At 36.4% G+C, this 15,535-nt stretch overlaps 1 protein-coding gene across 1 annotated transcript; it reads left to right on the top strand.

Moving 5' to 3' along the window:
* Positions 1-738: 738 nt before the first annotated feature.
* On the top strand, positions 739-14,247 carry LOC142551136 (protein ALWAYS EARLY 3-like). Its single transcript, XM_075660198.1, has 21 exons — positions 739-888; positions 1,796-1,903; positions 2,675-2,773; positions 3,022-3,084; positions 6,445-6,522; positions 6,996-7,176; positions 7,542-7,807; positions 7,879-8,242; positions 8,481-8,558; positions 9,340-9,611; positions 9,693-9,749; positions 9,979-10,287; positions 10,370-10,548; positions 10,666-10,948; positions 11,299-11,526; positions 12,061-12,222; positions 12,439-12,582; positions 12,685-12,882; positions 13,376-13,480; positions 13,566-13,661; positions 13,757-14,247. Exons 2-21 carry the CDS (start codon positions 1,799-1,801, stop codon positions 13,931-13,933), a joined length of 3,444 nt encoding a protein of 1,147 aa, XP_075516313.1. The 5' UTR covers positions 739-888; positions 1,796-1,798; the 3' UTR covers positions 13,934-14,247.
* The last annotated feature ends 1,288 nt before the right edge of the window (positions 14,248-15,535 follow it).

The raw sequence follows: 15,535 nt of genomic DNA, 5'->3' as shown, positions 1-15,535 counted from the left end.
ACCATTTGTTGTTGTTATGAAGAATGAAATGAACATTGAAATGAAGTGCCACAAATTAATAAGAAAGTTTGTGAAAAATATAAAAATTACTGGACATAAGAATGATACGAACATTGAAATGAAGTACCATAAATCAATAAGAAAGTTGGTAACAAATATAAAATTACTAGACAATTTGAGCAAAGAAAAAAGAAGAAGAAAGTCACTTACTTTGCTTTCGTACTTCTCCAAAAAGTCTGCTGCTTCGGTCCCTTGTTTGTTTTCCTTCGTTCAACTTTATGTATCCCGATTCGAAATCTTCGTCATGTCGCTCATGGGTTTTGCATGGCATGTAGCCTTGAAGGAGGTGATGGAAGGCTAATTTTGTTTTGGGTCGACAGGAAAGAAATTGGGAGAAGGGAGAATGAGGTGGGGGGAGAGAGGAAAAAAAATAAGGATAATAAAATATTAATGAAGGAAAATGAATAAAAATCGAGGAGGGAGTAAATTTTTTATTTTTTATTTTTTACCTTCTATCAAATATTGCAGGAAAATTTCGAAGGGATATGGGAACTGAACACAACGAACTTGTTCGTGGAGGTGGCTTTTCCCTCAATTTACCTATTTAAAATATATAATGATTTAAGATAATTTATTGAATATAAAAATTTTAAAAGAAGGGGCCGGACTTTCGTGACCTCGTTCGGCCACTTTATAAAAAAAGAAAAATATTTAAAATATTAATTTAGTTTAATTAAATTAAAGAAACCCAAGAAAAGAGTTTCGCGGTTGTTACCCCCAAAAATTAAAATCACATTCCTTCTTCTGTTTATCTGTAATCGTCTCCGGCTTCATCAAATCTGTGCTGAAGAGGTCTTTCCAGTGTTTTCAATTGAATTCGCATGAAAGGTAAATGCAAAAAAGAGGTGTCGTTGATTTTAGTTTTGTTTTTTAAGCTTGTGGATTCGAGTTTTTACGAAGTTGTGATTTTTAAAGGTTTTCTTCGATCGAAGGCTTTTGGTTCAGGGCTTCTGATATTTTTGTTTTTTTCGGTTTTCAAATTCAAATTGCTTCACGTCTGAGTGAATTTGGCCAGTTCTGTGTCATTTCTTTTTTCCCACTTCTGCGTGTGTATGAACAGTCCTGTAAATTTTGGAGCGCTTAGCTTCCAAGTGTGATTGATTTTGAGATGTTTTTAGCGGCTGGTTTTTGGATTAACGTGTGCTTCTGTGGATTGCATCCGCACGAACAATTATTGGCGTTGGTTGTAATTGGATCCAACTTCTATTTTTTCAAAATTTCAGTATTTAAATGTGTGGCGGTATTAGCTCAAAACCATTTTCTTATCCTTCTTTGGGCTAGTTATTGGTGTGTCTTTCTTCTCTTGTCTTGTGTTTCTGTGTGTGCATGTAAATTAAATGTTTTTGCTGGGTCGATTTTTATATATTTTTTCTACTGGTATTATTATGTGAGATATTCCTTTAATTAGCTTAATATACATTTTGTTAATCATGTCAGATTTATTCGAGAGTGGGAAATGAGTTGTGTTATATTTTTTTGGGTTTTGGTTATGCTATCAAGTGGGTGGAAGAAATGCTTTGTTTCTAATGGTTGCACCTTTATACATGTTCATTATGGGTAATACTCGAATGGTGTGGGCTCAAAGTTCTTTTTTGGTGTAAAAAGAGGATCTATGCTTCTCTTAGATTTTTTGTAGTTGTGTCAAATGAATATGTTTTCCCGCAGCCCATGATTATTTGTATTATATATCCATTTTTCTAGTTTACTCACTCACTTGTCTATGTATTTTTAGCAGATAATGGGTCCACCAAGAAAATCAAGAAGCGTGAATAAAAATTATTCTTATATTAATGAAATATCACCAAACAAAGATGGAGATAGTGCTAGAAGAAGCAATGATCGGGTGAGATTAGAGTGTGGTTTATATGTTTTCTATTGAATTGTCGGAGTTCAAATTTCTTTCCAGTGCCAACAATTTTCCTGTGTTTCTATTGTGTGGTAGCTCCGACCTAGGCTAGAAATCTATGCATTAAAACCTAACGTTATTGGTCACTGCTTCTGCCTGGTTAATAAAATGCTGGTGCTGACATCTCTATTTTAATGTATAAAGTTTCATGTTTAGTTGAGCTGATAGGGATCCGTGGACTAATTGTCCTCCTTTTACTGCTATCCATGCCAGGTAGACTTGCATTTTAGAGTAAAATATGAAATTCTAACTTAAGCAACCTTAAAACTTTTTAATGGTGATTGAGATTTGTCTTGTGAACGGGCTAGTCAGAAGAACCGCCACTGGTAGAGTTTATTTATTCAATGATGTATTTATTTATGCCTCATAGAACACTGCAATAATATTCTCCGTGGAGCTTGTAAAGCTGAGAAGTGAAAAGGATGGTTGTTGAAATGCAAAATTTTTATTGACGATTAAGACTTTGAGTTGAGATCTCAAGGATGATGGCAGCACTATTTCTTACAACAAGTTCCCACATTATTCCTTGCTATAACCTTTTGTTGTCGCATCTGATTTTTTCCCCTGTAGGCTGTAATTGCTCTTGAGTTAATTTTAGTGCAGCATTTAGATATCTAAACTGTGTTTTTTTCTTTTCTATTGATAAAATTCGTGGTTCTGCTTAAATGTATAAAGCATCAGACCCTTCCCCTTTTGTATCATCTGCAGAAAAGGAAACTGTCTGGCATGCTTGGGTCTCAATGGAGCCAGGAAGAGCTCATCCGCTTTTATGAAGCTTATCGCAAGTATGGAAAAGATTGGAAAAAGGTAGGTTGCTCGTATACTTTTGCATTATTAGCATTAATTTGTTACCTCAGAATGCCTTTCTTAAAAAATGAGATCATAGTTATTAATAATTAATAAGTTCCATGATCGATTTTTGAGTTACTACAAATCACTAGGAAATTTGTGCTGGCATGATCCTTCTTGTGAATTAATTAGTGCATGGCATACTGTTTTGGCCACTAATCTGTTAGCTGCTGACAGCTTGTTTTTTCTGTTTTGTGTGTTTATAGGTGTCCGCTGCTGTGCGAAACAGATCTTTTGAAATGGTGGAGGCTCTTTATACTATGAATAGGGTAAATTTTTTATTACACAATAATTTTCCTAGTAAAAATTGGGGCAGTTTTGCCATCTCACTACTGTCTTTAAATATCCTGCTTCCAGCCTGTTGTCACCTCTCAATGTTCTCATTGCCTCACTATTTAATCTATAAAATACTCTTGCTCTTAGCCTTCCTATTTAAATAACATTTTGGGGCTCGAAAGTACATAATGAAACCAACTATTAGAAAAAAACCGTGAATTTTCTTAAAAACTTTAGCCTTTAAAATGCATGTTGTAGCTAAAAGAACTTGAAGGTTTTTATGTCATAATATTTCTTATTGTACATGCTTGTGGAATCTTAATTACACAAATTGAAGCAGTGCCATCTATCTGACGTAATTTAAATTGTGATGGTTTGTAGAGAAGTGAATGGGAAGACAGGATGATATGTCGTACAATAGTAGTCAGCGAAAAACACTTGAAACGTCCACTGCTCGTTTTTCTTAAAAAGTACTAGAACTTTTTTTTCTTCATCTCATCGGCCAAAACCTTACATATATATAAATACATTTCTAAAATATCTTTGTACCATTTAAAATAAATCAACCAACTATTATTTGAAAATTTAAAATAACACATTTAAAACATAAAATCGTATATCGTCACCGAAACCTAATTCTGACATTTTTCAAAACTAAACTTAACACCAACATCCTCTCAAAAACCTCTCAAAAACATCATAACTCTTAAAAATATTTACGTAATCATAAATCATAAACTTATTTTATTTGCGGAAAACTAGCGCCGGTCCTCGGATTGTGTGCACCTTTAGTCCAGCTAGTTCAATCATCAAGTCCTCCATTAACATCAAGTCACCTGCATCGATCACACCTAGTGAGTCTATTGACTCAGCAAACCTTAATCATGATAACAAGTACTACATATATATCCACATGCAACAATGAAAATACTTTTACTTAAAATAGCTTTTCATGAACATGTATAACATAAACATTTTTCCTCTCATCATAAACATTTTCCTTTTCATCATATACGTATACGTTTCCCTTTGATTGAATTCGAATCGTTAATTGTGACTTTCGTATCAGCTGAAGGTCGATGGATCCATCTACGTGTAACCACAGTACTGGGCGGTGGGGATATCAGCGACACTCTCACCTGTTAACTGAGCCTTGGCCTATCATATCATGTCAATGGAAATACGATTGTCGGGTTCCTTCTGGGGCTTTTTCCCACACGTTATCTCCAATCATATCATCGTATTAGTCACAATCATTTCATCTCCTCCAACGTGTCATATTTTCATCACTTATAAAATTAATGCATATATATATATATATATATATCATTTTTCTTTTGAATCAAGCATGCAATACGTCTTTTAGCATTAACATATCATCATAAAATTCCATAAACATTTGAACTTAAACATTTTAACATATTTTATAGCATTCAAGGCACTGCCAGGACCTCTAACATTTTACAGGTGTAAAATGACCGTTTTGCCCCTGAAACCCTAACTTTCTATATTTGTCCTTAGACTTCTAAACGACGACCTAAATCATTCCGAACTTAACATGTCATCTTAAAACACACCCATAATTATTCCTTAGAGGTTACCAAATCATTTTTAAACTTAGACGTACCTCCCGGTTTTGACTCATATTGGCTCGAAACTTATCCCAAACTTACCAAACTTGGAGCAAAGCTTAATAACACACAACTAAACATTTTTCAACCCAAACTAAGCCCAATTTGAACCCTCGAATCAGCCTAGCTACCTACTGAAATTTCTGGTGTTCTTATTTTCTAAAACCCTAGTCCATATCATGCAAATTTTCGATCCTAGCCTTCAAGCAACTTGACCAGCCCCTATGAGCCCCTCCTACGACCATGACTGAACCCCAATGGACCCTACTGGACAGAGCCTACAGCCGCTAGCAAGCCACAACCACCAAGCTGTCCCTACATGTGCGCGACCACCCTTGAACCCTACGGCCATTCTTCCTTGCACCAGCCTCCCTTCCAGCCAACTAGGACCACCATGCTACCCTTAGGACCCCTGGACCCAGCCATTAACCCTGGCCGAGCCACCCCCTTCAAGGAACCTCAAGCCAAAACCCTAGGACTCTAGAATTTCATATTTTCGTTCATCCTTGTTACCCTACTGTCCAGCCCCTTTAACATGCTTCTATGGACCCTTAAACATGTGGAAAAACATCCCTTCAAGTTCCTCTACCATGGCAGCATGCATCAATAGGAGGAGTTTTAAAAGATGAAATCACTAGTTTTGTGCATGTATAGCCATAAAAACGAAAATATATAAAGTGTATCATGTTTTTCATCGAATCATGTATCAAACACATAATAAGATGAGAAAAAGGAGATTAAGGCATGCCTTTGCGTATATTACGCACGAAAAACGCCTTGCGATGCGAGGACTTCGACGTGGAGGAGACCCTATGCTGAATTTTCTCCCAAATTTACGTGTGATGAGTGTTGTGTGTGCCGATGAGAGAGTCCTAGCTTTCCTAGGTATTGTGTGCGTGAGTTCTAATATTTAGTTTTGGGATTTTATGGCTTTTTATTTTAATTAAAACTCAAGTGCAAGCCTAGGCCCTATTAAGCAAGGTATATTAGGCCCATTAAGCCCTTTAATAAATATTTAAAATATTTTGTTTAAGAAAGTTTGTGAAAATAATAGCCGAGTTATCGAAAAGTTCATATTTTCGTCGAAAATCGAATACTGTTAAAAAATACGACTCGGCGTATAAAATCACCTCATATTCGAAAATTCTATTTAAAATACACCACACATTAAACAATTAAAAATAATTATTTAATAAAATATTTTCCCTAATATGGTCCACGTTCTTCGTTCCTCGATCGCATGTTAAAACATAGTTTTATGCATTTTAGTTGAAAACCATATTTTAAACATGTAAACATGCCTGTCAAATTTACTAAATGCAACTAAAATAAATAAATTAAAATACATAAGAAATTTGATAACTTGCATGCATGTGGTTTACGTGGACCTTCGAATTTTCGGGACGTTACAAAACTGATGGGGCGAAGTAGATTTTTTTCTGTTATTTTCTTCTGTGATTAGGCAGAGCATCACATATTTATGGAGATTAACATTGCTGGCATGATAGCTACTGGTCCTTACATGTTCTTATAAGTAGGGGTTCATAGTTCAAATGTATTTCGTTTCAAGTTCACATCATATGAGGACTAAACAAATTCTTGCAATAAGGTTTAAATTGTTGAATTTTTCTTTTCGTAAAAAGCACAAGTGGGAGACACATAGCCATTCTTCACTTCTTCTTTTGAAATGGTTGTTACTTATTTTTAGCTCTCTAATGTCAGGCTTATTTGTCGCTTCCTGAGGGAACTGCTTCTAAAGCTGGGCTTATTGCTATGATGACTGATCACTACAGCAATTTGGTGAGACTTTATTTCAATAAGCAAACTTATGATATGCAGCCAAAATCTCTGCTTTCAAATTCGTGATGTGATGTGTTGTAGGTTTCATAGGAGCAAAAATGATGGAATATTATGCAGAAATAATTCATTTGTCTTTTTGTGGGAATACTTTTCTATTCTTCTCTTTAAAGTGGAACTGATGCTTAATTCGAACGGATATAGTTTTGATGAGGATTATGATGACTGATGGTGAAATTTGTCATATATGCATCCTCGTGTTGTAGGACATCAAACTTTTATTTGATTGAATACTTTTAGTTGATCTTTATCAGTGTATTCTGCTCATAGTTAAAGAATTATGTGGGTGGAGAAATTGTGTTACCTGAGTTATCATCAAGTTAATTCAATTGCCGTCTAGATATGCCAAGTATCTTCGTAACTGGCATCTAGTAATGGCTTGTGCATACTGGGTCTTGTTAACTTTTGTTTGACAGGTTGGAAGTGACAGTGAACAAGAAAGCAATGATGGAGCAGGATCATCTCGAAAGACTCAGAAGCGTGCTCGTGGAAAAGTCCACCCAACTACGTCTAAAGTAACTGATGAGAAATTTGTTTCTCATTCTCAGACTGTTGCATACGGTTGCCTGTCATTGTCGAAGAAAAAACGAACTGGAGGTATGGATAATGATACGAGAAAAGAGTTAGCAATGTTTTTATCTTCTTTAGTTAACCACAAAGGCATGATACAGTTGCATGCTAGTGTGGACTGACTGATTTGTACCTAGCTTTATAGGCATAAGAATTCCTGCAAATTTTTAAAATTTCATTTCTGAATGTTCTGCTGTGCTGGCCCATTTTATTACATTTGGAATGGAGCTTAATTTTTCATTCTTTCCGCAATTGCCTCCTCCCTCCCTCCCTTTTAAAATCTAATTGAGAAGAGCTCACATATTTGATATTTCCCTTCTTTTTATGGTCTTTTGAAGCTATAACAGTAAGAACATGGTATTCTAATGATGTAACTATTGCGTTTATTTCAGGAACTCGATCTCGTCCTGTTGGAAAAAGGACACCTAGGTTCCCTGTTTCATTTTCAGGTGAAAATAACTCTTTGGAAAAGTACTTTTCGCCAACAAGGCAAGGCTTGAAAATCAAAGCTAATGCTGATGATGATGAAGTTGCTCATGAAATAGCCGTAGCTCTGGCAGAGGCATCACAGAGAGGTGGATCTCCCCAGGTTTCTCGAACGCCAAGTAGAAGAACTGAGAGTGTTATGTCGTCACCTATTAGGAGTGCTCAGAGAAAGGTAATAGTTTGACCTTATGCATGGAAGGAAGAATTCTTTCGTCCATTTTAAATACCTACTTTTGGTTACAGCATTCTGTAGCAGAAATACCTGATGCAAAGATTTGGGGTGAGGATATGGATGAAGAAGATTTAGAAGGAAGCACAGAAGGTGACACTGGAGAGCTGTTTAAGCATAAAGCTTCTACAATGGAAACTGGAAGTATTAATACTGCAAGACAGAAGGGGATAAAGCTTGTAGGCAAGAAGTTTGAAGTTGATGACACTAATGAGAATTACTTGGAGGACATCAAGGAAGAATGCAGTGGAACAGAGGAAGGCATAAGATTAGGTGAAATGAAAGGAAAGTTTGATGTAGAGGTCACTGACGCCAAGATCTTAAGGTCCTCGCTGCCGAGTCAGAGGAAAAAGAGCAAAAAGGTTCTTTTCAAAAGAGGTACTTAACTTTTTATGAACATGTTGATATGCTATAAATATATCTAATGTGTCTATGTCATATGAATAAGGAATTTGCACGCTTAGATGCTTCAAAGATATCAAGATTCTAGATCAGACTTGCCTTTATGATGTAGTTCTATTGTTTTTTTTATGTTGATTTCCTCTTAGCTTTTAATCTTTTTATTTTGTACCAGCCCTTGAGGTTTACAGACCTAAGATATATCTAACCTGTGCAGAAGACGAAGGTGCTGCCTTTGATGCCCTGAAAGCTCTGGCTGATTTGTCGCTGATGATGCCAACAGAAAACGAAAATGGTGAGGAAGCTATGGTCATTTTCCTGTTAAAAATAATAATTAGGGGAATGAAATTGGCGCTGTAACAACTCAGTCCAGTTGGTTGCTTCTTCCAGTGGGTTGCTTCAACTTGTGTCGTTCTTCAAGTCATAAATAAAGAGTTCTTACTTTGTTGTTTATCCATTATTGATACTTTTTTAACCCATATATCCGTTATTCTTTTCTCTAGAGGAGCAGGTGACTCAAGAGTGTCGTTGAGTACATTATTTTTTATGAAGAATATGCTTTTGTGCGGTGCCCAGTGGGTTTTTCATATTTTATTTATTTATCCACCTGATAAACTTGTTATAAAGTAGTGAAAACTATCTATTGGTTCAAGTGATGAGGGGTTTGATTCTTGTTAAGAAAGGCTCAGGTCCGACTCTGTGAATGAAAAATTAGGTTCTGGTAAAGTATTTCTTGCAATGGGCCAATTCTACTCGGCTCTGGATTAGTCTGTGTCTGACATGACTTAAAGAAATCGGAGGTCCTGGACAAAATAATGAAAAAGAGGTGGAACTTGTTTTTTCGTATGATGTGTGTTACTTTGTCCTACTTTTAAGCTAAGTTTAATAATGTGTGGAATTTTCTGATTCTTTTTTGGGAAAAATGTACAGAATCAAGATGCTTCCATAAGATTTAGTATTCAGTTTGTGAGTTATATCTCTCTTAGTAAAAGCATTATATGAATTCTTAGTCATCTACACTGTCAATACTGAATTGCCTCTTTACCTACCATGATTAGTTCAAAATTTTTCATCAGAGTCAATCATGCGGTTTAAAGATGAAGATGGTGACCATGTTGATGAATCTGGTTCATTGGAAGCTCTGCCGGCAAACCAACAGAAAGAAAAACGTAAATCCTCTGGTGTTAGGATGAAAGTGTATAAACCAAATCTTGGAGTTGCGTCTAGCAAAACAACAAAACCTGGAAAAGTCTCTGTTTATAATGAGAGTTCTGTTCCTGAAGAACACGATATTAGTCGGCTTGTCACAAAAAGTGTCAGAAAAAAACAAAGGGTGCAGATATCTAAGGTTAGATAGACGCAATTTCACCATTCTTAATAGCTGTTATTTTGATTCTGGTACAGTTGATTTACACGAGTTCATTTTCAGATTGAAAAAACTGATGCTAATTCTGATGTGCGTCTGAGTGAATCGTCAGGAATCGAGGTACTTGTTTTTTGCTATATGATTCCATTCTTCATGTAATTTTACTTAACATTCTTCTTCTTTTAAGTAGCGTAGGGGTTTTAATTTCCTTTTATTGATTCGCTTAGTTGTTTTTGGTGTTCTGTACTTCTGTATGCTGCCCCAACTTGTAACATTGGTTTGAACTGTTCCTTATGGCTTGTTGGCTTAATGCTTTATTTATCTCAAATGGCATCTTCTCTTTGTTTAGGCTCAAGATGCGGGGAAGAAGTCGGCGAGCAAGAGTAAGAAAACTTCCCAAAGTGGTTCACCAAATTTGATAAAAATATCTGAAAATTCTTCCGGTGCTGTTCTACAAAAAGAAGGGAGTGATTCAGCTCAATCGGCCATACAGGATCCTCTTGCTAATCAGGTTAACTTGACCACAAAAGTTAGGAGCAGGCGTAAGATGAACCTTAAAAGACCACAGGCGCAAAAAGATTTGAAATTTTATGATAAAATTCAAAATGACCAAAGTAACCAGCATCTTGCTTCACGTCATGACAAAACAAATCTCAAGGTTTGGTATTTTCCAGTATATAACAGCTGGAAAGTAGATATCTAGACTATACTTTACTCATGCATTTTCTGATGTAATACAGGGAAAACTATCTAATTGCTTGGTGAACTCACGTCTAAGGAGATGGTGTACATATGAATGGCTTTACAGTGCTATTGATTCTCCTTGGTTTGCGAAAAGGGAGTTTGTTGAATATTTGTATCATGTAGGATTAGGTCATGTTCCAAGATTGACTCGTGCAGAGTGGGGCGTCATTAGAAGGTAATGTTTTGGTCATTGGTTGTGGAAACTTATCTTTTCGATTATGTGGAATTTGGACATTTATGGACAGCGAGCATGTTTACATTGGATAACCATATGACTGCTTTGTTCATGCAGTTCTCTCGGTAGACCACGGAGATTTTCAGAGCAGTTCCTGAAGGAAGAGAAAGAGAAGCTTAATCAGTATCGCAATTCTGTAAGAAAACACTACACTGAACTTCGTGAAGGTGTTAGGGAAGGACTGCCGACAGATCTTGCTAGGCCTTTGTCAGTTGGGCAACGTGTTATAGCCATCCATCCAAAAACAAGGGAGATTCATGACGGAAGTGTGCTAACTGTTTATCACTCTAAATGTCGGGTTCAATTTGACCGTCATGAGCTGGGGGTTGAATTTCTCACGGTAACCTGCTTTTGTCGCATGGCACTGATTTCATTTTATGTCAAACCCTGAAGTTGCAATGTCACCAAGAAGTATAAATTCATGTCAATGTATTAGAGAGATCTTGAAGTGATGATGTTGGTCTTGAGTAGAGATTATCATGACATCTTTGTGTGTGAAATAATTATAGCTAGTGAAATTCATGTTATTCTCTTGTTGGCAAATGATAAATGGTCACTTTGGCATGCTGCTCATGGGAAATTGATATGCATATGAAAATGTTCAAATTTTAAAAACAAGCAGAATTCCAAAAGGTGTTATCTTCAAATCCTTATATCCTTTATCTTATGTCCAACCTTTTGTTTTGGCAGGATATTGACTGCATGCCTTTGTATCCTTTTGAGAATATGCCTATGCTTGGGGGACATACAGTTGCTGCTGATAAGTTTCTTGAAAATTTCAACGAATTACAAATAAATGGGCGATTGAAAGAATACATGAAGCTTTCTTCTAGTGACATTCTCGAAAGCAGCGATGGTCTTGGTCTCTCTCAGTTGTCTCCATTTGCTAATCTTTCCAGTTCGCTGAAGCCGACTAAGGCATGAATTTCTCTCTAACTATTCATTAAAATTAGTTGATCATAAGTTCTATTGAGCAGTAACTTGTCACCTCTCACCTACATTGTACCTTGATTGATAGAAACCTGGACATTTCTATCTTTCGGGCATTTCCTATAATGGTTGCATATGGTGAAAACTAACTTTTAATTAATAAAATCACAGTGGAAAAGATAATGAACTACAAGTAATTGGAGTATCCAATGTATGTCTCTCCAAATTATTTATGCTCTGTTGAATTTTAATTTCACATTTTCATCTAGTTACTATGAATGAAGATACAAGTTTCTGGAAGAAACACATAAATGAAATAGACGAATGGTCATTTCACTGTGCATGAACAAATTCTGAAGAAATTATCTATGCATAGCTGTTTGGCTCATGTATGAGTTCAAACCTCAATGTGAAATATGTTGTCAGCTATGCATCTTCCAAACCGTGTACTTTTTCAATCTTGCCACAGATAGTGATCTCATTACAAGCCTAAATGTCTGAAATAAAAATTATATTTTCCAGTTAGTTTCTGCAAAAGCTAATGTGCAATCAAAGGTTGGGCCTGGTGAAACTGCCTCTTACCAACAAACAGCTCAATATCACCCTAGTATAGTTGCTCCGAACCAGGCAAAGGAAGCAGACATTGAAGCTCTTGCTGAACTGACTCGTGCTCTTGATAAGAAGGTCAATATTACCAACACAACACTTTTTCCTTAAATCGTTCAACAGCTTTACATCTTTTTCGTACATCTCATGAAAATTTTACCACCACAGTTTGCCAAGTTATTGGTGTTACTGTTACCTAGTGCTTTATTCTTTGGGCATTGAACTTTAACAGAACTTCAATGGAATCAAATGGGATTGTGCTTGTTGACTCATCTTTTTTGCCATAACACGTAGGAAGGAATAGTTCTTGAGTTAAGGAACATGAACGATGATGTGTTAAAACATCAAAAAGACGATGATGTCTCTTTGAAAGACTCAGACTCGTTCAGAAAGCAATATGCTGCGGTGCTTGTACAGTTGAATGAAGCCAATGAACAGGTACATTTTCTCCCTTAAGGAAAACGAAAGGTTTGGCTTTTGCTTTAATTTGTGAGCTCGGTGCATTCAAACTATTGTTCAACCACAAATTTTATGTGGCAGGTTTCTTCGGCTTTGCATCGCTTGAGACTACGCAACACATATCAAGGAAGCAGTCCGCTTAAATTTAAGCCAGTCCCCAGTTTAGGTGATTCTGTTGACCGTTCTGCATGCCAACATCATGGAGCAGGATCGCATGTGAATGAAATCATTGATAGCTCCAAGACAAAAGCCCGTATATTGGTAGATGCAGCTATGCAGGTATGCAAGTGCATACGTACTTTGAGTCGTCCCTTTCCCAGTCGAATACTTCTGCATGTATCATTATGCAATTTTTAGAAGCATTTCACCGTGAGACACCATGGGACTCTTGTTTTGGTGCAGCAACATTTTCACTTTAAATTTGTTGATTATTGATTACATTTTGAGAGAGTACAAAGCTAGTTTTTCTTCAGATGGCTCAATTCGTCGCAAGTCTCACTAAATTGATAGAAGTAGGAGTATTTACATGGTTAGTGTTGAATCATATTTGTCTGCTTGGAATAGGGAGATTAATCTTTCATTGAAAGATATCGTAATAATAGACTAGTGTTTCATCTAGATGAACAGGATAGTAATTTTGTGACCATTTGTTTGTTATATACTTATCTTTTTCTGGTTATGAGCTTAACAATGACGGTGATGAATAGGGATTTAATTTTCTACACATTCATTTTCTACTGGTGTTGTTTTAATGTCTGCGCATAAACTTTAGGCACTATCATCCCTGAAGGTTAAAGAAGACTCCGTCGAGAAAATAGAGGAAGCTATAGATTATGTAAACGACCATCTTCCATCTGATGAATCTGGCATGCCCTCGGTAAGGTCCTCCATATTACATATTTGTTCTGTTTCTCCATTTAGTGGAGGATCAATTGAATTCTTGAATGTCATACTTGGTGCAGACACCTGATTCAAAAGTGGCAAATTCCTCCAACATTGAGACACAAATTCCTTCGGAGTTGATCACTCGATGCATAGCTACTTTACTTATGATACAGGTGAAACACATAAGCGACCCGTTTTTCATCGGATGAAATGGCTCTCTCTTTATATATGCTGACAGATAGCTATTGTTTATTTATTATTATTGCAGAAGTGTACGGAAAGGCAATCCCCTCCAGAAGATGTTGCCAAAATACTAGATTCTGCTGTCACGAGCTTACGGCCCTGCAGTTCGCAAAATCTCCCAATCTATGATGAAATACAGAAGTGCATGGGTATCATCAAGAACCAAATATTGGCACTAATGCCGACTGTGACACAATCCTAGTGATATCAAATTGGTGTCATTTGTGGTAATCTGCCTTGTAGATAAATTAAATCGATCTCATTTTTGTTCTGAATTGTATGTAGTGCTCGCTGGGTGATCACGTGTTCTTAGAACAACATTGTATTGTCACTTTGTATGAACATGAACTTTTTATGGTACGACTAGATGATTTTCTGATTCTTGTAAAATAGTCTCGCATGTACTATTTACTAGCAGAAATATACTGATTAATCTTCCATTTATAACAGACGGCATTTGGTGGAGGAAACGGATTCCTTGATACGAAGAAATTATCTTTTATTTGAAAGAAAGAATTTAAAATAATGTAGTATCAAGGATTTAAATAACCCGTGTTGATGTAAAATGCATCTTAATATTGAAAAACAGAATTTGAGAACTGCTCAATCAGTTTGTACCGAGAATTTTGAAGAAAAATCCATTCGCCGCAGCCTTTTAGTTCCTAAATCGATGCCTAATTAAGAATATGATACGTGATCTGTTCAGTTATGTTTAAAAATAAATTTGAATTTTAACTCATAAAATTTTGATACTTTGCTACTGAATAGTCCTCTGAATCATCTGTGTATATCTTTTGAATTCTAACATCCAAAAACAACTACACGAACTTGGTAAAACCAGAGAAGAAATGTGGCAGTGCCCGCCGGATAGCATCATTCGACTTCTGGGCTGTCGCTCAGTTCAAAATCAGAAAGATACAACACAAGAAGCGATTCCGCCCAATTCTACTTCTCAAAAGTAAAAGAATGGAAAGCTTGTCGACGGACCAGATTCCTTAAGGATCACAGTTTCAACATCTAAATAATCTATGAGAAATTGCAGATCCCAAATGCAAAGGACATCATAATTTCACCTTCTTTGTAGGTTTTCGAAATTTCTCTGTAATGATAGATTTATTTTTGGATTATTTTCAAATAATGTCTCTCAATTTGTGAAGAAGAATATAATTGAATAGACAAAATTTTATAAAGTGTGTAGTTTAATATATTTTATGAATTTGATATTTTTACTTTTTTATCATAAATTTTAACACATTATCAGCACGATACTCGAAATTTCGGTTCTCCATATTTTTCCAAGCTCCACCTACAAACTTGAGCCTGAAGGTAAGCATGTTGGTCATATAATTTTTGTTATTACTAACTTGCTTCGTTTTTGTGTAGGTAGCGAAGATTTGAGGACAAATCCTTTTCAAGAAGAGGAGGATGATGCGATCATGGTATGTCAAGCCCCAAGAGAAGCATGGGGTCCTTTAGAGTTGTCGAGAGGACCAATCACGAGGAGGCGAATGAAGAAATTCAAGGACGCATCGCATGGGCTTATGAGCAAAGAAGAAGAACTTACAAGCGAGGTGCAGAGTGTGGAAGGCTTCATGATGCATGTGAGTAAGTTGGGAGTCAAAGGAATATAATTCAAGCATCTTTTTGAACGGCAGAGGCTACGGACCAGAGCACGGACCTGTACACGGGGTCGTGTCCATTACACCCGAGAATGAAGAAATCCAGAGTCTACACGGACCCGAGCACGGACCTGTACACGGGGTCCGTGTCCTATGTTTTCCGCGAAGACCGAGTCTACACGGAC

Source organism: Primulina tabacum, chromosome 7, assembly GCF_025594145.1.
Source record: "Primulina tabacum isolate GXHZ01 chromosome 7, ASM2559414v2, whole genome shotgun sequence".
NCBI lineage: Eukaryota > Viridiplantae > Streptophyta > Magnoliopsida > Lamiales > Gesneriaceae > Primulina > Primulina tabacum.
The sequence above is the reverse complement of the archived record's forward strand: the minus strand, read 5'-3'. Positions and strand labels throughout refer to the sequence as shown.